The 25,331-nt window shown below is 36.7% G+C and overlaps 1 protein-coding gene across 9 annotated transcripts in view; it reads left to right on the top strand.

The window, feature by feature from the left end:
- The window catches only part of LOC121871386, a 107,774-nt gene extending 83,629 nt beyond the window's left edge, over positions 1-24,145 (top strand). For 7 of the 9 annotated variants that reach the window (XM_042373614.1, XM_042373620.1, XM_042373619.1 and 4 more), the window contains 3 exons: positions 8,863-13,441; positions 18,616-18,657; positions 21,162-24,145. In XM_042373614.1, coding sequence (XP_042229548.1) covers positions 8,863-13,441; positions 18,616-18,657; positions 21,162-21,354 — 4,814 coding nt within the window. In that variant the 3' untranslated portion in view covers positions 21,355-24,145. Of the gene's footprint in view, positions 1-8,862; positions 13,736-18,615; positions 18,658-21,161 lie in introns of all 9 variants that reach the window. The other 2 variants (XR_006089868.1, XM_042373616.1) reach the window with 2 other exon arrangements.
- Positions 24,146-25,331: the final 1,186 nt, after the last annotated feature.

Genomic DNA, 25,331 nt, shown 5'->3' with positions numbered 1-25,331 from the left:
ACTTCCAAAATTCCTTCAAGCTAACATCACTGGAAGAAGTGGACGCAAAACATTTTCTAAACAGTGCCTTTGTGTACAGCTTCTTAAAGTTAGAAATTACCTGTTGATCCATGGGCTGGATGAGAGGTGTTGTGTTGGGTGGCAAGAAGTGCACAGTGATGAAGTTGAACTCCTCTGGCAATTCAACCATCAAATTAGGAGGGTGGGCTGGTGCATTGTCCATCACCAGCAAAGCTTTCAGTGGAAGATTATTCTCCCTGAGGTATTCCCGAACACTGGGTCCAAACACCTCAATCACCCACTCAGAGAATAAATTCCTGGTCACCCAAGCCTTTGGGTTTGACCGCCACATAACACCAAGGCGGGTATTCCTAATGTTTTTGAAAGCTCTGGGGTTTTCTGCATGGTACACAAGGAGTGGCTTTATTTTGAAGTCACCAGAAGCATTAGCACAAAGAAGGAGGGTAAGCCTGTCTTTCATTGGCTTATGGCCAGGGACAGAAGTTTCCCCCTTGGTAATGTATGTACAGTGAGGCATTTTTTTTCCAAAAAAGTCCAGTTTCATCACAGTTGAATACCTGCTGAGAAACAAAGCCTCCCTCTTTAATAACATTCAAAAAAATGTCATTGTGTTCCTTAGCTGCTTCCTTACCTGCACTAGCAGCATCACCATGTCTCACAACACTATGTAATTTATTTCTCCTTCTGAAACCAGTAAACCACCCATTGGTACCCCTAAACAACTATCACTTGCACTGGGAGTCTTGGCTTTAAGGTCCTCAAACAATTGTCTGGCCTTCTCACAAATTATAGCTTCACTAATGCTATCACCTGCCATTTCTTTCTCCTTTATCCACACTAAGAGTAAATTTTCCGTCTCCTCAATCTCATTACACCTTGCTTTGCTAAGTCTTAGAGATTCCCTTAACCACTTGCACAGTTTTCAACTCCTCTTTATTCTTTATAATCATACATATAGTCGATTTAGTCATCCCATACTCATCACTAAGTTTTGCAATGCTTGTTCCATCCTCACGTTTCTTTATGATTTCTTTCTTAGTTTCAAGTTACGAGCTTTCTCACGCGCTTTGGACGATTCATTGTCACAATTGTACACTTGTATAACAAAATATTTATACAAATAACTCTATTTCCACATCAAAAGACGAAATTTCAACAATAACAGTGGTGCACTGGCTACACAATGAGACAAAGATGGCCCCTGACACTCTTGTTGTGGGTCGCGGTACAACAATATTCATGCGCCAGGCGAAATAGTCCCGTATTCATCCGCGTTCGTTGTAGGAGTTGCGTTCGTTACAGCATTCTCAATTTTATAGGTAAAACCGTTCGTTATAGGAATATTCGTAGTAGGATCCGTTCGTTAGAGCATACCCCACTGTACTATATATAAAATTTGACATCTCTGAGAAAACCCAAGAGCAGTGTTAAAAAAAAAGGGGGTGGTGGTTACTTCATCACAATCCCAAGACCCTTTAACACTTCTGTTTAAAACTTTACAAAACCCAGGGCCATTTATGGGTAGGTACACAATTTCCCTTTCCTTAAATTTCTCAATGCCTCACTCTGACCAGTTTAAAGTCTCGGGCATATGAAGGGTTTTAGATGATCATAGATAGATGCTGATGCTTGGAGGAAACGGCTGGCTAAGTTGGTGATAGTAATAGCAGTAGCACTAGATAGGTTATCCCATTTAGTTTCTTCATATCCTTTTTCTTTTTTCATAGATCTGTAATCTTGGAATTCTCTTTGTTTACAGCAGAGTTTTCTTTTTCTTTTGACAGTTTGTTAAGCAATAAAAGGGACTTGTCTAGGACTGATAAGTTAGAAGCCAAGTTGGTGCAAATACTCTGTTACAGTAATATTTTCCTTTAGTAGGAATCCCTCTTGGCTGCAACTCCCCAACAGCCGGAATTGAAATTTGCTAGGAATTTTGTGGACAATTTATCTAAATTCCGGGTGTGGGAACGATTTTCTGAGGTTGAACATCGGGTGCATTTTTTCAAGAATTCCAAGAAAATTACGGAAACTCAATAATCTTTTATTTATTTTTTCTGGGCCTGGGAGCAAAATCCGAGGTTCAAAATCAGGTGCATTTTCTGGAAAATTCAAAGAAAATTTTGGAAACTCTCCAAATTTTATTTTCCAGGTCTGGGAGCTGAAATATAATGTCATTCTGAAAAATTCAAGAAACTCTCCATTTTTTTTCCGGGTCTGGGAGCAAATTCTGAGGATGAAATAATACGTACTCAATTTCTGGAAAATTACAAGAAACTTTTCCGTACCCAAAAACATTCTGGGGTTGGGGGATTTTTTCCGGATTTGAAGGAGTCGTCTCGTTATCGGAAGTCTCTTATTCTTGGAAGTGCTCTGCACCAATTGTTCTGGCTAATGGGGATATCACTTCTATGTACACTATATTCATATTCTGTAGTGGGTGGTAGCACATCCTTTGTGTTGATACACAGGAAGACTACATTTTCACATTCCAGAGGAAAAGTGGTTTCTGCTAGTCCAGTGAAAACTGTGATGGTGCAGCTACAGACATATTTCAAAGCAAAAAAAAAAAATCAACTGACATGAAGATCATAAATAATGTATTCTCATGATGGATGTTCTAGAGAGCTTTCAGTTGGGGTTTTTTGAGTCAACTAAGGGACTAGAAGATAAGGTTACTGGTCAGGGAAAACCATCAATCTACAGTGACTTCAGCCATTGGATGGATGACCCTGTGTTTAATCCCTACTCTACTTCTAGAGTTGATGGGCCTTAAGTTTTTTAATCATGCATCTGTTCTCACATGTTTTGGGTAATATCCTGGACCTAGTTTTGACTCGGAGTTTTTATAATTTTGTTAAGGATGTAGACATTTTATTGGGTAAAATTAGAACTGTGTTAATGTTATTTTGTGGTACAAACTTTTTCTTACACAGTACCTCGATTATGCAATCGTTTGCATATCTTGCTAAAGCAGACTTGGTGGACACTCAAAAACCAACTAAACTTTTCCTATTTCCAGAATAAAGGATCTTGTTGATCGTGTGGTGAACAAAGTTTATATGATCTACTGACAGCACTTTTTTTTTATTAATTGCTGGAGCTATAGTTGTAATGCTTAATGAGACTAATTTTTGTTGGGCTCTTAAACATTTTTGCATTTTGAGTGATACAGGTAGTTACTTCATTTATTTTAAAAAGAACTAAAACACCACCAACAACTATTATCGTAGAAACCTAAATTTCATACCTTATCTTTAAGCCAATCATTTTGTTACCAGAAGCTCCAGATATTAGTGTGCGTTCTACTACTTTATCACTCTGGGTTACTGGCTGTCAGCCAACCACCAACAGCTTGGGCTACTGCCTCAGCGAGTGTCGGAGTTTACGTTCAGTGACTTGCAGAAAATGTTTATACTTTGGCCATAGAAAACATTCTATTTGAGGTAGAACTAAAATTTTGCCATAAAAACTGAAAGCTCAATACAGGTGTAATTTTTTCACAAAATCAAGAATTAAAGATGAAATGCTTTTTTTTTTTTTTTTTACGGATACTGTACTATATATGGCAATGGTCCCCAACCTATATGGTGCCTGTGGAATCATATTATGGAGCCCGCAAGGGTTTATTAGAAAATTGTGAATTATTTGGGATTCTTTGTAAGAGTGAAATTAATGAAAATATGTAATAACTTGATACAACTGTCATGTACAGGAAGTGTGTATTTACCCCAGACCGGGCCCAGAGAGAGAGAGAGCCAGCCTTCTCACTGGGGTAAATACACAAGTCCTGTCCAAGAGTAAATGTAAAAAGTATGTAACTGGTAACAGTTAGACGTGTAAAACTCCAAATAACTGGACAGTGCAGTACTGTATATGAGATTTTTTCTTGGATCTAGATCCAAAGTTTTGGCGCCTTCCACTATATTTACAATGATAAATGTGGCCCAGAGCCACTGGTATATGGTCATACAACTGATACTGGTAGTAACAGGGACCAGGTAACTTAATTATTGGTAATTGTAAATTGGAAAGAACAAATACAGTTCAGAAAAAGATTGCAGTAGTGTATATGAAAAAAGGCAAAATACAGAGTACAGTAATGATAGAAAAATACAAAGATAAGATCATATTATATAGAGAAACTTATTGTATTCACCTAAGGTCACTGAGCGTCTCCTAACATGTAGTGACAGGTAAAGGAGTTGCAAAAAGCTTAAAAGTTTATTGAAATTTAAAAGTTACCCGGTAATTTTTTTGGAAAAATATTTATGAAATTCACACAGGAAGTGACCCAAGTAGTAGAGCAGTTATTTATGCAAAGTGCATGAGTATTCTATATGTATATAAATAAAAAAACAATACCTCACTAGTCGAGAATCAAACCCTGGACCTCTGAGTGTGAACAGGGATTGCTACCACTGCACCACAAGGACAACAAAAACAATACTAGGCTTTGTTATATTCCACACAAAGCCTGTTCATCATGCTTGTTAAGCGCCGTGAACCTCTATTGGGGATTGCCCGTGCCAACTATGTGGTCGGAGTAGTATTTTACCGAATCCAGCTAGGAAACACGAGGCTACATATATATCATCAGTCCATATAGCATGCGGACTTCCATATACAAACAAGATATATATGTGTGTGTGTGTGTGTGTGTGTGTGTGTGTGTGTGTATATATATATATATATATATATATATATATATATATATATATATATATATATATATATATATATATAACCAAACTGTCATTTCTCAATAGTTTGGGAGTTACAGCACATGACAGGTTTGGTAGGAATGTGATGAAACCTACAGTTACCTGACATAAATCCCCTTGATTTCTACCTGTGGGGTCACATAGAAAGCAAGGTGTATGTTACAGAGGTTCACAAACCGTGAGGAATTGTGGCTCTGTGTACAGGACAGTGTGACAAGCATTCTCAACACCCCTGGGGTCTTTGAATGCGGCGTGCAACATTCACTAGTGCGACGGGCTGAGCCCTGCATTGAACAAGAGGGGCAGAACTTGAACATTTCCACTAAATGTTAATACTTCACATATTCCATTATATGTTTTATAACTCATAAAAGCTCAATATAAAAATACCAACCTTGTATTCACTCTAATATTCTAATTATAAATTATTAGTAAATCTTCTTAACCCTGAGCTACCTTAGACAATTCTCCAAATTAGCCTTTATTTTTTTTTGTTACTTCTAAGCAATAAATGGTAATGTAATCCAGTGCTGGATTCAGGAGTTCAGGGTGTGCCAATACAAATCATATTGTATTATTATTGTTAATAAACATCACAAGCACAGTGTATTGGATGTTTCATGTACACCCCATATAGGTTCATCACATTACTACCAAACCTGTCGTGTGCTGTAACTCCCAAACTATTGAGAATTGACAGTTTGGTCATTTAGTCATTTATGTCTCGGGAATACACCGCCTAATTTATGAAAGGTATTTATGGAACGCCCTGTATAAACACTGTAATTTTCCCACAGAGAATATTAACTTCTATACCATTTTTGTTATTTTTTATTATGGTAACCCACACAAGTGTGGAAAATGGGTATTAAATGATGATGATGAAATTAGAATAACTTTTAGAAATTTACAATTACCACCAGATTTATAAAGCCAATAACATAATGACAACTGTAATATCCACCAAATACTGCACTGTACGTACTGATAAATATTTTGCGATAATTTTTTTTAAGTAATCCATATAACAAGAATGGCAGTTTGTAATACTGACTTAAAATAGGGAAGTTAAACTGTTTAACTTCCTTGGAAATATTTTTTATGGTCTTGAAGAATATTTGGTCATTCATAAGTTCCATGCCAATTTATTAACACAAGCCTACTTATTGAACATAATTAAAATGAACAATGTACTAACAATATGCAAATTATTATAACATAAGTTGTTTGAGTACCACAAAATACTTCCAACATTTAAGGATATGTTCCAAGTGTTTTCATATTATACTCAATTTAGAAGAAGGAATATGAATGTCCTACCTCAAAAATATTATATATTATTTAAACTAATATCTGGGACTGTTCCTAACACACTAGTGCAGAGAATGAGGACAGCACTGTAATAAGATGATGTGGAGGTGAAATGTGTTGGTCAAAGTGTAGATCACGGTCTGCTCTGATGATACGGTGAATGCACTCACAGAATAGGAAGTGAAAAATTGGTAAAAATATTGTAGATTCAGAGTTGGTTAGTGAGGGGTAAAAGATATTACCAAGAAGGGTGGGGTGAAGAACGTGAAGCACCATATGAACGGAGAACATGATGTTGAGTGAATTTTAGCAAAGGACTTTACCAGGCTTGTGTGAAGCAACTAGGGTAAACCTGCATTGGTGGCATCTTTCACAACAGTAAGCAAGAAAGAATGACAACAAATGAAGGGAAAATATATGTGCACTCTGTAGTTGCTCGTGTCTGGTTACCCTGCATTAGTGAACGAATGCTTGTAAAAAAAAAAAGTGTCAAGAAATAATCACAGAAGACAAAGGCTGGCTAACCTTTATCCCAGAACACAATCTGCAAATCAGTTAACATTCAGGTTCCCAATTACTAGTAGAGAGACAAAGGCATAAAGAAACTTGCCCAAAGTGTCACCCTGCCAGGGGGATTGAACCTGGATCCACTCGCTTGCAAGGCAAGAATACTGACTATTACACCACAGCTCACCAAGGTACTGTAAGAGGTACATGTACAGAAGTGCTTTGGTTTAAAAAAATTTGATAATACAAAAAACAACTTTTGTTCCACTGCTTCTGTTTATGAACAAAAACCCCTCTTTTTACATTTTTTTTTTTACTGTATTTTTTCGAAGTATCAGAAGATGCCGAGTCGCTGGTACAGGCATCTGAGAGCATCCCATGCTAAACATGGAGAGGAAGCAGTGCATTGTAGCAGGCTAGTGTGTGGCAACATATGTCATATGAAGGTGGTGGTGAGGCAGATGTTCCAGCTGCTACACCATCATCCTCCCAGTACTGTCTTTTACATTTGGGGGATCCCCCCCACTCCCTCCCGGTAGGAGCATATCTTCCTTTTTATAATGGTAGTCAAGGGGAAATATGACTTCAATTGACAAAAAAATTGATTTCCATTTTTTTTTTTTAGGATCGTATTCCTTTCATGAATTGAAGCACTCCTGTACTGTATATAAGAGAAACATACAGTATAAGACAAATTAAATGAAAATAAGCATAAAAAGAAAATGTATTTTTGGTAGACACCTAACTGGTATTTGTCAAATCTATGTAAATTTTTAAGATGTTGACATAGTTACTGATAGATACGTATATTAATTGGTTTTGACAAAATTCTGGCTAATAGTGAAACAAAGTTATGTAATTACTTCAGAGAAAGGTGGTAATTAAAATAATAAACTAAGTACAGTATTCATGCATCTGCTGAAATTTTGACAAAAATAGCCTTTAAAGAATCTGCAAGAAAAATCTAAATATTTCTTATATTAACTGTAAATATACATAGTATAAAATTTCAGAGGATTGTAATAAATAAACTGGAATGTTAATAAAAAAGCAGATCTTCCAAGGATAGAATTAGTGTAAGCAAAATTAATTATGTAGGTGAATGTGAGGGTAAGACTAGTCAAGGTAAGTGGTTCTGATATACTGGTAGGAGTGGAAATACTTAGTGGGTGTTTTTAGGCAGGAAATATACTGTATAGCATATTAAATAACTTGTAAATTTTAACACTTCTCTAATTTGTATACTGTAGTGTAATTAGAAACTTTTAACAATAATGGTTATACAGTAGTTATCAATAATAAGGAGATATGTTATAGATTAAATTACATGCCGAGTCTGTTGAGGGTAATTACTGTAGATAACACCACATTAGAAGACTCCTGTTTGTTGTAAAATGTACCATGTGAAGTCTACAATCTCAATAATGGGTATTTTTATGATATACAGTAATAAACGTGTGAAAAAAATTCCTACTGAGTAAGGAAGAAGTTAATCTTCCATGTTTGTGATACAGTAGTGGTAGGAAAGTGCTGGGTTAAGTCCTTATGAAAGAACCCAGCAGGTGCACAGTGAGTGCATCTGAGAGGGAGGTGAGAATGGATATGTTACCCACTGTAGGATACACTAGTGCAGGTAAGGATCACTGTAGGATATACTAGTGCAGGTAAGGATCACTGTAGGATATACTAGTGCAGGTAAGGTTCAATGTAGGATATACTAATGCAGGTAAGGATCAATGTAGGATATACTAATGCAGGTAAGGATCAATGTATATCACTATAGGATATACTAGTGCAGGTAAGGTTCAATGTAGGATATACTAATGCAGGTAAGGATCAATGTATATCACTATAGGATATACTAGTGCAGGTAAGGATGATGGTGAGTGTAAAGAACTTTACAGTTTTACCTTTGGAGATAAATTGTAACAAAATTCTTAGAGTCAATACACTTTTAAACTGTATACTATTTACAATCCAATTATAAATTAATGATTTTCAATTATAAAAGATTAATAGCTTCCTTTGCCATTTGTATTTAATGAATGCATCATGAATAGTTAATACTGTATAATGATAAAACTGATGCAATTGAATCAGTACCTGCATGAATATTCTATAGCTATGATACTCTAAAGCAAGTAGGATAATTCATGGGGACATGATTGATTACAGGTAAACCATTTGCATTTATGGTACATATTAGGAAAGTTTTTTGTTTTGGTGATACAATATCATACACCAATAACAGTCAAAGGTGCTTGACAACACTTTCTACTTGTTAACTCATGTGTCCCGGCAGGGTGGCGGGCATCCCGGTGGTCAGGCGGTGATGATGGAGGAGAGTCTGACACATCTGAAGCCTCTGCCCGTTCCCTTGGTCGTCGGCCACAGTTTTCCCGTGCTCCTTCCCGAGAGCTACACAACATCCCCGACGAAGAGCTGGGGATGATGGGCAGCAGAGGGTACCCAGGAGGTGGCATGTCACTTCCTCGTCCATATCCTGCTAGCAGCAGCGGAAATCTAACTCAAAATAGAGGTATGCACGACTCTGCAGACCGGATAGCAGCAATGTATGGAACACTGCGGAGTCAACATCGCCGCCCCCACTCTACTGTGGGTGGCCAGCCGGGGGAATGCATTGGGAGGGATGGTGGGCTTTGTGAGCAGCAGCTACAGCGACCAGCTCCGCTGAACACTGCTTCTCACACTTGTGTGCAAAAAGACCAGCACACTTCACAGCTTTCCCCCAGCGGCCAGTCATCAGAAGACACAGAGGCTCTGAAGCAGAGTGTGCAAGAACAACTGAAACAGCTTGTGAGAGAGCTAGAAGCTGGAGAAGATGAGGCCCCTGAGGTGCCCAAACTGCCAGACCAACAACAACTGAGAGGTAACAACACACACTCTGAAATGTTTTCACCAACTCGTGGTTTACCAGCACAGTTTTCTGGTACACCAAACACTTCATCAACACGAACTTTTTCTCCAAACACACAAATGTATTGTTCTGGCAAACCAATGTACTCCTCTAACCCAGCACTCCACATCTCCTGCACACCAATTCAACGTTCTTCCACACAAACACATTCTGAAAGTACTACTGGATACCATGGAACACCTCCAGTTATGACTAACAACATGAGAGCAAACAGTGAACATGCAACAAGACTAAGAAAAAACCTGGGCTTTGTAAATAAGGCAGAAGCAAGTGATGCAACAGTAATTACCTCAGCTTGTGGAGTGACAAACACTGTACCTGCCAACAGTGCCTCTACAAGTAATATTCCAATGCTCCGTACTGATGCTGGGGCGAGTGACCGCAAGAACCGTGCACTTTCCGTCCATCCAACACCTAGTGATCACATTGGTTATAATACCATCCTAGACATCTGTCGAGAGGGGGCAATTAGTCCTTCAAATAGTGACGGTGTTCCTGAAAGTGGTGGCATTCGACGAGCTTTATCCTCCCGAGAGGAATGGCTTAAGTCTGGTAACACATTTGTTAAAAGTGCTGACAATTCTGCCCTGGATGCCTACAGACGATCTCGTGGGAAAGTTAATATACATGAACACCAAGGAGGAAAACCTGAAGACATATGCTGTACCACCGACAGCCTGAGTCGTGTGGAGTCTCAACAAAATAGAAGTGTCCCTATTCATTCTCTCTTTAACCGCCAGTATTCATCCGATATTAAAACTAATGCACCTCTACCTGACACAAAGACCTATGGCAATGATATGGTAAGTGTTAATAAGGAAGCAGCAAACAACAACATAAACAATCAAGTTATGGCAGTCAGTTCTATTAACAAAAATAAAAATGAAAATAATATCATTGAGAATTGTAATGTTAATGAATCAGTTATAAGAAACAGTAACTTGACATCAAATGATAGTAACTTAACATCAAACAGTATAACTAAAGCAAATAACAACAGTACAAACAATGTTCAAAATAACAACAGTGGCATTGCAACAAGTCGCTCAACCAGCGGCATTCCTGTGAAGAGTAACAGCCGCAGCAGCCTCAGCACTCGCAGCAGCTACAGTGGCAATAGCAGCAGCAGCACAAGCACTAAAGGAACCAGTGATTTTCTACAACTTAAGACATACCGGAAAAGTAAATCAAGAGAATTGACGCCGGCAATTGAAGCTGCCGGGGAAAAGTTTAATCAACTTAACTCTGGCTCACTAAAGCGTATTTCACCTTTTGAAGCTTACCGACGCAATAAATCCCGTGAACTGCCAATAGAAGCTGTCAAAAAAGATCCCCCAACTGTGAGATTAAAATCACCACTGCCTGCTCCTGATCGTTCCAAATCGCCATTTGAAAAGGCAAGAACATCCATTGAGAAGAAATTCGATCATGCAAAATCACCAGAAAGAGCACCAAACCAAAACAATGAGGGTGCTGCTAATCCTATCCGTGCTCCACCCACACCTAACTTGAACCAGTTATCAACTTGTATAGCAAAAGAAAACAAGATTAATAAATCTGAAGATGAAACTGTTGTTCAAGAAAAGGAAAGGAAGACAGAACACAAAAATCATAAAGACAAAGAGAGATTCATAGAAAAGGATTTAAACCAAGAGGAAGTGCAAGTAAAAAAGAAAGAAAATGAAAAAGAGAAGGAGCTGAACAAAGACAATGAAAAGGACAGAGGCAAAGTAAAGAAAACTTCCTCTTGTGATCCAGAGAAACCTAAATCTATGTACAAGTTACTTGCTTCACGATTTAATCGATCTGGTTCCAGTGTTTCTGACAACACTCGTTCAGCAACAGACAAACGACCGGAAGACGATGATGCACCTGAAAAAGAAGAAAAATTTCGACTAAAAAGGCCCTCGCGGTTCCTGAAACACAAGACAGAAAAAAGCTCTTCTAAATCCAGTGTGTGTGAAGGAGATGGGACTCTAGATGATTCAGAGAGACCTGAGAGGAAGCCCTCAAAGAAACTAACAGATGCACTTAATAAATTTCTAGGCCGTAAAGATACAAAAGAAGAATCCCGAACATCACTAAACTCAATGTCTCAACCTTCCATACCCACAGCAAGTGCTGATGAAGAACATCCTAAGAAACCACCTCGAATGAAATCCAAGAAATTTTCAAAAAGTCAGGAAAATCTATTTTTAAGTCGTGTAGAGGAGGGCGGTGAATTAGGGTCAGGGTCCCCTCTCACAGAACGGGCACAGAGTGTTGTCCCAGAGGGCAGCCCTGCTAACTTACAACCTAGTTATACTCTTGAATCAGTGACAAAGAGTATCTGTGACCATCTATCTCAACTTGAAAGTGATATTACTTCACGTATTGGCAACATGGGTGTTCAGGAGTCTGGGGCTGGAGTGAAAACATCCGGAGGTTCTCGTGTAACTCCTGCAGTTTCTTCTGTGGGTTCAATTACAACCTATGGATTGTCACCGGCTTTAGCAAGCCGCAGAAATGGTCGACCTACCAATCTTGATTTGGCTGCTGCAAATATAGATAATCACCATCCACCTACGGTTCCAGCGCAAACAGTAGACAAGAACACAAAAACAAGTTCTAATCACATTCCCAGCAATGAGGGTGAAGGAGTCAAATATGCCCAAATCAAAAAGCTGGCTGGTAGTGGGAATGTTGACCCACTACAAGATGGAAATCATTCTCAAACACAATTAAGAGAATCTTCTACAATTGGGATTGAGGATCCTAGAGGACTAAGTGAAAATGAGGATGAAAGTGTCATGGACAGAATCACAAGGAAGAGTTACTATTCAAAATTTCAAGATAAAAAGAAGCCAAAATTACGTAGAGCAAATACAAAAGAAGACATGGACCAACAGTTAGCAGCAGCAAAGGCTCGTCTCATGAAGGAGGAAACAGAGAAAACAGTAAGGGAATCCCTCAGTCCCCTGCGGTATGCTTCACCAGTTACTTCTCCGAGAGCTTCTGTCACCTCTCCTCCTTCTTGGGAAATTCCTCGAAGACACTCTAGAAAATCTCTTCCTCCAGAGGATCCAACTATCTTCTTGATGGGGGGGCGGCGAGGCATGTCTCTGCAACCAGATGATCTGCCTGGCATACGACGCTTTACTTCCGTCCAACCAGATGACATTCAAAGTATACGTCGCTTACCATCGCTGCCCCCAGAGGACCGACACTATACCCATAGAGCACCTTCAATGCCTTTGGAGGATTATTCCTTAAATCACCGCATAAAGTCCATTCCGCCTGAAGACCGCCCCTACACCTACCGAGCACCATCCATGCCACCTGATAATATTTCATCTAAAAGCCGTAAGAATTCAAATCTTCCCAATGACTCCAAAGCACACCCGTCCAGTCCAAATATTGATAATGAATTAGATGGAGAACGAGTACAAGATGCTGTAGCTGCTGCAGTTGCAGCGGGTGCACTTGCAGGAGAAGCAGCAGCAGTTGTAGCAGCAGTAGACAGTTCTACAGAGAGGGGCAGCAGCAAGTCCCGTGAGCCATCAGTTAGCCGCCTTCGAAGTCCCGATCCTCCAAATCGCTTGACTCCAAGTCACGATGATACACGTAACCTTGCTCGAGAAGAACTGTCACGACGCCTTACTCACCTGACACGTATATCGGGTACCAGTGGACAATCTGGCTGGAACCGAGGAGGGTTAAATGGAGGGGGTAAGACTGGTGACGTGGGTGAGAAGCGAGTTTATCGGCGCACCAATACTACCGGTCACCTGGGAGAAGCACTGCCTGGAATTTCACAATCAGGTGTCAACCCAGGACTTTCTGTAAGACCAGTGTACCGACGTACCAATACTATGGACCTGCCACCAGCAGATGCTCGAGCTCGACCAGGTAGTGAGTACCGGCGACAGCTGCAAGACCCTGCGCGCCGTTTCTCAGCCGCAAGGTGGGTGCCTTGAGGAGTACGTGTCATGCTGCCAAGGCAGAACCTTCAACACGCCTGGCAGCAATTCATCACTTCACACTTATCACCAGTAGAAGCAATACTAGCAGTACTGTAGTGCAACTACCATCTACAGTAGTTGATTGAGTCATCAATACCAATAGTAGAAATAACAGTAAAACAGCGTGGCTTTACAAGTGACCTTTAGGGTCTACGTTTCAGCAGTAGATACTCCCACAGATGATCTGTAAATGGTGGTTTTTTTCCTGCGAGAAGGCCCCATCCATTGCGTTAGTGGTGAGTACTAACCTACAAACATGCTGTGCATCTTACCTTCCCCTGCATGCACTGCAAGCTTTGTAGTACTCACTCATCACATTCACTCATTCTTTAGGACAGTACAGTACCACATTTGCTGGAACTAACATCTGTTGTTATTGAAAGTCTCTTGCTGTCAGAAACTTGATTGTGTGGTCTTACAAATGTTTCACTTTGTGTATATGTCTTATTTCATGGATTTAAATTTTTTATATTCTTTTCTTACACATTTAATATCTGAAATTTAGTTCCAAATCCACAATTCTACTTACAGTATAATGCTATACCTACATCACACTCACCATTACAACTGTGTTGTCATGTCACAACTCACCATTACAACTGTGTTGTCATGTCACAACTCACCATTACATCTGTGTTGTCAGTCACACTCACCACTACTGTCATCATATATGTTACAATCACCATTATACAGTACCTATATGTCACAGCTATATAAATGTGCCACTGTCACTATAATCGTCCTTGCATCTGCACCCTCCCTCATGCCATAGGTGCGTCTCCCCCCATACACCAGTCATGAGTCTCCTTGTCCATATATATGTCAATAACTTCTGACCTTGGTATGTGCTGGCCCCTTGACAATTATCACTCTCAATACAGTACTTATCCTCTAGACAGCAGTTCCCAAACACAGGGTTGCATTATAGGTCAGGGGGTTGATGAGCTACCATAGAGCTCGTGGGATCACTGAAGTCACCTGGGTCTTGCAGCAGTCACATGTGAGTATTTTTGTTTTTTTTAGTCCAGGAGTCAAGGACTGAAGGATGTGGTCGACAGAGGCTGTTTCATTAAGTCGTGATCATAAATTATGGTTGAGGGATTACCGCAGTTACTCTCTTTGTGTCAGGTCAGGTCAGTTCACTCCCTACTTCCCACAGATGTGGACATAAAATGGCAGCAAATTTCAATGATATTTTCACTGAGTTGCTTACTGAGTCTCTTAATTTGTTCGGTTTCTGTTCAAGACAGACATAAGCCATTGTGGCTCTTTGGCACTAAAAATGGCAGAATTATAGGCTGACAACAAGGCAGGGGTGAATTTTGATGTCTATGATGACACAGTAGTTAAAAATCGAGCTATCAAGGTTCTGGTACAATTTGGAAGCACTTATGTCTGTGAGGCATCTTTCTAGTCAATGGTGTTTATAAAAAATTATTACCATACACGTATATCAAACCTCAACTTATACTTAACCTCATATACCTCCAGGTATAGAAAATTAATCAAATGATGATGTATACAAGTCAGATATCAAATATGACACAGATGTAGCATACAACTTAGAAAATTGTATGCTATGTTGTTTAATCACATACTGTAATTATAACTCCTGTTAACAGAAAGTTAATTAAATGATGATACACACATGTCACATATGGATTATGACAGAGATGTAAATAAGAAAAATTGCAGGTTATGTTGTTTAACCAACATTACATTATGATATAAACATGTCACATATTAAATGTGCTTGTGTTTACTTTTAGATTTCTCAATTATGTAATACATTTTCCTTATTTATTTTTACAGTTAAATACATATAAAAATATGTCTGCAATTAACCTATGAATCCTTATAGTATATGTGTGTGTGTACTGTGACAGAACTAGATGAAGTCACACTGCAAGATGCTTGGGAACTCCTGCTCTAAAACATTAATGCACTGTATTAAATTCCTCCTTCATAATGACTCTTATGACAGTATAATGTACTGTACAGTATATATAAAACTACAGAGTACTATGTCTTGACCCCTTAAGTACAAAGTTTTCATACTCAGCGAATATGTCATCATATTGAAAAGGTTAGTCACAGTTATCTTCAGGAGATAAGTTGCTGTACTAAGGAGGGTGGCAGGCTTAATAGTCCAAGAGGTTAAGCATACACATTACACAATTTTTTTTACATTAAAACTTAAAAAACTGCTACATCATCACTATCATATTATATTCGTTAACACATTCATTCAAGGCACATTATACCTACTTCCTCCAATTCAAAAATGAATATACATTTACAGTACTGTACTTAATACAGTACTTATTCACTCAAAGACATTCATTATCCTTATTGTACATCCTCACTGGTACAATAAATACATTCTTACCATAAGGTTATCTCTTCTATAATTAACTGCATGCATATTTTTATAATGTACAGTATACTGTATACAGTACACATACAGCATTTGAGAATGAGAACAGCTTCCACAGTTTTAAGTGGCTGGGGTTAATCAATATAAATTTGATTATCTTTTTGTCCGTTATTGAAAAGTATATACAATACTGTACAGCATTAAATTCCATCTAATAAAGGGATGGCAATATGCTGGTCTTATGTAATTTTAAGAAGTCATATTAAAGGTTCAAAGAGGTTTGTACATGTGTATGTGTGTGCGTGCATGCATGCATGCATGTGTGTGTGTGTGAAGATGCTTATACCTGTAGTGTGTTTATGGATCTAAAAAATCAATGTCATGCTTTCATTGAACTTCAGAATTTTTTTGTATGTTTGAGTTGACACACACACACACACACACACACACACACATATATACACAACTTAGAAACCTCAGTATGGCCCCTTAATCATAGCACTGGTCCTCCCAACACCTTTGCTGGTGATGAACTCCAAATTCCTTACAGATAGCGCCCGCTTAATGTACATGATGTGTTCCTGAGAACCAGTGTTCATAATGTAGGGGGAGGGAGGGGACCCCCCATGTTAAAATGAATGTATGTTAGGCACACAATAATTTCCCATAAAAACCCATGTTATAAGTAAATGAAGTGCAGCATGCAAAGAATGTTTACAAACACATGGCAGTAGACAGGTTCATCATAGGTAAAATGTATGTATAGTATCTGCAGACACACACACATAATGATTGGACATGTGGCATCATTACATAAAGAAAAAAAAAAAATCTGCAGATGGGCGAACACCAGAGGTAAGTTAAGCGGGCACTGACTATATTCCTTTCTATCTCAAACCTTTAAAACTGAATGAAAAGATTGGTAAGTAAATGTGTATCAATCAATCCTCCTGCCAAAATGCTTAACAATGATACATGTACAAATATGTTCCCTGAACCAACAGTTATTCACATCTCTGGAAGGTAATAATTAGATGATTATATTCACACAAGTCTGACAGTATGGCTCGTCTCTCCTGACTTATCAGTGACAGGGAAGACATCCTTGAATAAGCTCAGTGTATACATAGGAAAGTCAGTTATATATCTTCAAGTAAGTAAATATAATATTTATTGAAACATTAAATAATAATTAGGCTGTACAGGTACTTGGTGATAACTGTCCACATGTATTTAGGAATACAGTACTGTACTGTATTAATACATGTTGCAATACAGGTATAAAATTAAAATAAATGAATAAAACAGCTTTCAAATCTAATCTGGTAATCTATGCACATACTGAAGGTCACAAAATTTCATTGAATTAAACAGGATAATTTTTATTTACCCCCACTAATAAACCTTGGTGGGTTATTTAAAATTCAGTACATTATACTGATGGACAGGTGCAGATCAATTATCCTCCTGCAAACATAATGTAGTTACCAAAAAAATCTTTAAAACAGAGTAGAGTAAAGAAGGTTAATATACATTTTATAAGTGCAGGTTTCCCTTGGTATATGAACGTTCAAGATAAGAAATTTTGCTTAAACGAACTTCCAAAATTATATCCTCTTTTTCATGTTACAAAAGCTTCCCCAGCTTATACGAATTTGGGTCTTGGCAAAATTCAAACCGTGTGCCCCTGGGGTAGTCAGCTGGGGTGGCCACATCCCCCTACCAGGCTGAGGTGGGAGTTATGTTATGATTATTTCTTAACTTATAATTTCAGGCATATAAACAACTTTCTTCATATTTTTTATTCATTTACATGCACACACAATCCTACATATAGAATATCCAAAAATAATTAAATAAATAAATAATTATCATACAGTTGTGTCAAAAAAAATAAAGGGAATAAATATTTCTTTGTGTGGCAGCGAAAGTTCGCAGGATGAGCTGGGAGAGAGTTATGTTATGGTTACTTATTCAACTCATAATTTGTGTAGATAAACTTAACTTGCTAAACTTTTTTCCTCAGTTACATGCACATATAATCCTACATACATTATGTGAAAAAAAAGTAAATAAAATAACTATCATAAGGTCAAAAACATAAAGGGAACGAACATTTCTTTGTGTGAGAGAGCAGGATGTGAAACTATTGCTAAGGGTCGGGAGGGGTAGCATCCCCAGCTGGACTGAGTTACTATGGCGAAGCTTGAGGGCGGCCACACGTTACATAACCGGCGTCTATACAAATGGCAATGATGTTATACTTTGATTTAAATTTGTCTTAACAGTTTTAGCTCATATTTTCATTTAGATAGTATTTTTTTAACATTTTTAATATGTTAGGTAGTAAATTATATAACAGGGTACTGTAGTTGTTTAGAGTACTATTTAACATTAGTTAAGTAGGGTTTTTTGTGAACCGGTTTTGTGTTTTTGGGCTATGATATTGGGGTATTTTTGTCATTGGGGAATTGAACCCTTTTTCCCATTTGTTCTGTTATTTGAGATATGAAAATTTACTTACCGATTTCTTAACTTAACCCATTCGTATACCGAGGGATACCTGTAATAGACACAAGGGTTGCTGGTCCTGGGTAAATTAAATTGCCTGTATTATACTAAGCCCAGTTCTTAATGTTCATCTTTGATATATACTGTATAGATTAAAACAAATTCCAATAAGATTATTCCAGTTCCCAATGTTTCAAAACCTTTACAATTACTGTACGTTGTTCTTAGCTTGGGCAGAGGTGGAGACAAAGCAAGATTCAATATTCAAGAGTGAGGAGTCTTTATTTTTTTTGCATGGTGTTACACTAAAAGAAACTACATTATGACTAAAATACTTCTATGTGACTAACAATATTTCTGTACCCACCCAAAAAAAAAAAATCAAACTAGTGTTTATATAATATGCCTTTAAGTTACCACCTTTTTCAGTAACAAAAGATACTCACTGATACAGTACGTATATTGAACTTGGTGAAGATTTTCAGTCATTGGTGGAACTTAAAGAAACTTGCTCAGTGATTAGTTGTGACTGAGGAAGGTTCTAAAAACTTATTCAGTGATTGGCTGTAAATAATAAAGAAAATTACAATTGGTCTCATAATTGTTTATGGTTGAGAAAAGTCCACAAAACTTATTCTATGATTGGCTACGGTCATCATGAATGGTCTAAGTATAGCAATAGATGGCTACACTATGGCCCAGCTTGACAACAGCCTAGTCAGTGGATTCCTCTTTTACCAATGATTAAATGATCTCTCTACTTCCAGGAGATTTGCTCTTAGTAAAGGTGTAGACAAGGGAGCCACATTAACACTTAAAATTTAAGAAGAAATGTTTCTTAATTTGTTTATATATGTTTTCAATACACGGAATGGAAGTCCAGTGTTTGAGAAAGGATCAAATTTGTGTCAACTTCTTACAACAATAATTTTATAGTGCTCATATGAAGGTTGGAAAAGGTGGGACCAACTGACCAAACCTAAGCTGTTGTCTTGAGTTACTTTTCTTTGCCTACATTTCATCATCTTCGACCTATAGTGGTTTTTTTTTTTAGTTGACACAAGTTCCACCCCAATTGTAGCTCTTTGGCTCCTACATAATGTTTGATTTGTTACTGATATATCATAAATAAATCATATAAAATTATTAAGGACACCAAATCATGGCTCACTTTAATGGTGAATTTAATGTATGTAAAGATATAACTGCTTGAAAACATTAACTTTCAAGTTATGAGTTAAATAAATGTTTTAAATAGAGAATATTTACCATCGAAGTCACAAACAAATTCACTCTTGATGTACATAATAATTAGTGAAAAGAGAAGAGGTAGTGATGAATGTGTTCTCTGAAAGTGTGAATTTTTGTGACTTCAACGGTAAATATTCTCTATTTAAAATAATTTAACTTGAAAGTTAATGTTTTCAAGCAGTTATATCTTTACATACATTAAATTCACCATTAAAGTGAGCCAGAACTGGGCATCATTAACAGTTTTATATAGATATTTTGCGATATATCAATATTAATCGAATAATATACAAATCACAATGTTGTTTCTTTGGTAATTAAAAATGCCATTTTCTTAAGCTCACACACACACACACACACACATGTTGTGTGAACGTTACAGAGTTACACTGTGTTGAAACAAACATATAACTGTATTATAAAATATAAGGACGTATCTTACCAGTAATATGATGGTGCCCATCTCTACACCTTTACCTCAATCTCTGTACTGTACCATATATCTATGCTGTATATATTTATTTCTAAAACAATTAACTTGCAGGTTATTCTTTGGGGTCATGACAAATCTGAATATACACAAGTATCTTGTATTGTACTCATTAAATTTTTGAAGCCAGGTCCTTCAAATGTCTTAAACATATCACCAAAGAGTTTGTGTACATTATACCGATGCACAATGAAAATGCAACAGTCAAACTTTTACATTAATATTTCACTAGGGAAATATATACAGTATTACAGTAGTTCGTACATATATTTTAAACGGTGAGCACTGTTGTTCTGGGGATAACAAGATCCCCAACTAATGTGTTTGGTGTTGTCTCTTGTGCATCATTATAAATAAATACGTAGTATTTATCATGGCCTTTAAATGTTTATATACTGTAATATGTGTAAAAGATAACTTTTTAGAAAACTGATCACATTTGATTACTATGAACTGCTACAATGTTTACTACTAGCTCCTGCTATTATATGGCTTTATCTAAATATTTCAATAATGTTTAACCTACAATTAGTATGCATTCAAGTGCCAAAATTTACAAATTCTAATTTCACTTCTGGCTATGAAAATCAAACTCATCTCCACTCAGAAAAAACAAAACATGCATGTTTCTGTAGTGACTTAACTCGCTATCAGTATCCACTGCTAAATGGAGCTTGATACTAAATCTATAAGCTGTGTATGATGCTATGGCAAAATATGATAGGATTATGTTATGTAACTTGGTCAAAAGCTTTACCATCAAATGAAGATACAGTGCAGTGTTAATAAGCTTGACTGTACAGTATTTAAGTCTTTATATCTGTGCTACAATACGGTACATTAAAACAAATTACAGTAAATGAATTTTCTTATTCCAGTATAGATATGGTAGTAAAGTACAGTAAAATAAAATTATAGTACAATATCAGGTTTCCTTTATAGGTACAGTAGTAATTAGAATGACAAATCTGCACCAAAGAGTAGATATATGATGATACAGTACCTCTAATCTCTCATTTGTACTAACCTCAAGGACACTAGTGGAAGAAGAGGCCCTCCCCACATCTTCACCTCGGACACCTTCTTCCCGTCTCGTCTCTCCGTCCTTCAGCTCATCGTTGTCATCCCATCGCAGTTACTCGAATATGGATCCTCCACGCTACAACTCCTCCTTGTCCTCCAACATCTTGCCACTCACCCGCAGAACATCCTTCTACCGATACTGAGATCAACACTTAATGTTTATTTAAAGCTGAAGCTGTTTATTGTGAAAGATTGTAACTTATATAAACTTTGCTGTGCAGACACTGTCACACACACTCTGGTATATTAATAGGTATTCATAATTCCAATTCAGTTACATTATAAAACCTTTTAATGAGCACTGTAAACCCTATACCGGTACAGTACAGTACTGCACTACCTGTACATTATACTATATGCTTATTGTATACACACATTACATCACATAATTGGCTGTCAGTGATACACAAACCTCAAATAAATTATTGTGTGTGATATAGCTAGAATAAGTACTGGTAAGATACAGAATCTGAACCCAAGTTTTCTTGTAAATCAATTATCCTCATTACAAGTGATCATACACAATAACAATATAATGTACTCTAGACTACAGTACTGTACTTTGTTTCAATACATTGTAATTACCGTGTATAATAACTAAAATACAGTAGTAAAAAAAATTCCCAAATTATATTCTTCAAGGTAGCAGGAAATTCATAGTACAGTACAGTACAGTACAGTACAGTACAGTACAGTACTACCACACTAAAATATGGAGAATACTGTGATAATGTTCTGATCTTATACAATATCAGTTTCCATAAAATACAGTCATTGCTAATTCCTAGCAGTATGCTTTTGTCTGCTGCTGAACCAACATTTACTCAACTTTACTGCAAGGTTAGTGTTTGTACTGCATACAGCACATTATTATGATATTTTAAAGTCTTTTCCCAGTACTGTACTGTATAGTGCAGGACATCAGGAAACAAATGCCAAGATACTCTTTTTTAATTTATTTATTCTAACAAATGTGTCTTGCTTTGATGTTCCCTTTCTCTTTGCATATAATTTTGTAAATTCAGTCAAAATAATATTCATTACTTGCAGCTTAAAATACTGATTGTCATATTTTCTACAGTACAGTACAAGTGTACAGTACAGTAAGTTTATCTAAAGTCCCCTTTTCAAGGGCTGATCCTTTGTATATGTACTCTGAAATTCTATTAAGGACGCATAATTAAAGTGTACAAGCTCTTAACTACTGTACAGTACAGTGTTATAGATATACTTGACCCTGTAATACATGAACAAACTCATACATACTGTACAACATAAATACACTTGATCCTACAATGTATAAACAAGCTTTAAACTACATGTACACCTTTGCATAACTGTCAATATTCAGGCCTTGTTTATCCTCTGCTAAGTCCTTTATTCATATAATACTGCCTTTGGCTGAACTGGGATAAATAAACCTTTTCTTAACTATTTGAACTTTTATCAGGCATTATATAAACAACACAGCTGCTAGCATAACTTGCCTAGAATCAAGGAAGCCTCAGCTTCACTCAGTAGAGTGCATCTGAGGAGTTCCCCGTCCACCACGTATCTGCTTGGCTTCAGAAGATGCTTCCCTGAGGCTTATCCAGAGCTCTTCTCTGACAAGAGAAAAGGCTACCTTATTCAATCACCTCTGACACTGGTGGCAGTGATAATGACAAGCTGTGTAATCAGTCTTCCCTGTGATAGGTTGGATCTATTTTTTAGACATATAAATATTAATATTATGAATCTCATTCTCAATAAGCATATCAAATACAGTATGATCACTATACAGTATTATTAAACTTATACAAGCAATATAATATTGCTGATACAGGGTGTATTATAATATTTGTGATGTACAGTATTGATATTTTGTGGTCTTGTAACAAATTTGCCCAATACAGACACTGTTGATTATCAAATTTTTTTTTAAATAAGTTAAAAGTATCATTTAGTAACTGATTGCTGCAGCTCTTAACTCAAGGAACCAACATCTGAAACCATCCTCACGTCAACCTAACGGCAAACCCACATACAGTACTGTATACTGTACTGTATTGCTTGCAGCCGTTCCTCAGGAGCGGCCAGCAGGAAGAACACTGCCATTAAATTCCCTGTGCCCAAGACACATACAACATACTTGTATTGCTTAGGACACAGACATAACCTTAAGGTACTCAGGACACATACAATAATATTTCAGGATGCTTTACATAGAAATCCTCTATGACACATTTATATGATTTGATAGTGGTATACATATGTAAAGTCAACAACAAATATTTCTACACCTTTACGGTGTTATACAACATGACACACCGGACAAGAATTCTGAACAACACGGGTTTTATATGTATTCTTGTTAATTTTTCCTTATTAACTATTCATGATACAGGAATACAGAATACATCAAATTGATTACACAATACATCACACAATCAGAAGTATCAACCTTACCAAATGATCATGGCCTCAGTCAATGATTGTTGTGAAAGACATCAGACCCAGGGGTGCAAAAATTTTGTTGTTGACTGTGTAGATTGATTTTTCTTGTAATACGGCTCATACATTTAACAATTAAGATATATCTACAGTACTGTACAGTCCTTAACTTTTGAAAAATCTAACATATACAAATATCCTACAATTATAAATATACTGTACAATGCACATACAGTACAGGTATATCTGGGGTACAATGTCATACCTTGCAGTAGTGTTCGGGAAGAAGGTTCAGCTTAAAACAAACAAAAGATCCTCTAATAACATACTCATTCAGTAGAATAAGTGAAAAGATAATTAAGTCACATTATAAAAAAATAGATCTGGTGTGTTGCATAAACTGTGCTGTACTGTACTGTTTCAAAACAAAAAATGTGGTTTCTCTTCACTGAAATCAAATTCTGTACCTGTACAGAATAAATTAAAGGAATAAGTTAAGTATCTTTTGTATACTGTACACATAAATTTCTTATGTCTGATTCCTTACTTGTCTCCACTTCTGGATACAAAATATATTAAATAATAATAACTGTAGTAACAATTCAGTCTTTCAACCAAAAAGTCTAACCATAATCAGTGATTGCTTGACTCTTATCCTAAAAATTACTTGATAATTGAGCCTAACCTAATGCAGTATAACCTGACCTGTGCTACAGAAATTCATGAGATAATCTTACGAGACTTTATCAATGCAAACCAAACATTCAGAAACTCTTATAGAGTATAATTGTGACATTCTTCAGAGAACAAGACACATACATACCTAACACTACTTCACCTCTCACCTCTCTGAGAAACTTTATCATTACTCATCTCTTACTGTTTAATGATGGTGTGTTAATTCACGTTTTCTATAATACATGTATTAACAAATTGCCACTGGGAATAAAAAAAAAAAATATATATATATATATATATATATATATATATATATATATATATATATATATATATATATATATATATATATATATATATATATATATATATATATATATATATATATATATATATATATATATATATATATATATATATATATATATATACAGTATATATATATATAGGGTGTCATATAGAGAGCCTCATGATTAAAGACAATAGTTCTCAATTGATGAACATTATGAACAATGAAAATTGTTAAAGACAAAAATTTTATACTGTACACAGTGTATAATGCTTTAACTCCCTAATACAAACATACGTTGGGCAAGACCATGACAACTAACATACTCAAGACACCATGTTTTATTTATACAGTACAGTATATGCTTTTTATTTTTGGTAACCAGGCAGACAGTACATGTGTCATGAGCTTCTGGGTATGATGTCTTGATTACACAGTATGTACATGATGCTGGTTGACTGTGTGTAGGATTATCGGGGCACTATGGTCGAGGTCTGTTATTGTTAATAAATATGAAAACTGTAAATATATAAAGATTCCAATGCTGTATAATTCAGAGTGATGATTTTGGTGCTGTTAGCTGATGTGGCAGCTGTAAGAGTTTAAAAAACTTGGTTATAGTCAGAGTAATAAGCATTTCACCATAGACCTTGTGTGGATAGCAAGCAGTGCTGTATATCCCCTCAGGGTCTGGTACAGTTCTCACCAAGTTTGAGTCTT

Source organism: Homarus americanus, unplaced genomic scaffold (genome assembly GCF_018991925.1).
Source record: "Homarus americanus isolate GMGI-L3 unplaced genomic scaffold, GMGI_Hamer_2.0 scaffold45698, whole genome shotgun sequence".
Taxonomy (NCBI): domain Eukaryota; kingdom Metazoa; phylum Arthropoda; class Malacostraca; order Decapoda; family Nephropidae; genus Homarus; species Homarus americanus.
This window is presented reverse-complemented; position numbering and strand designations above follow the sequence as displayed.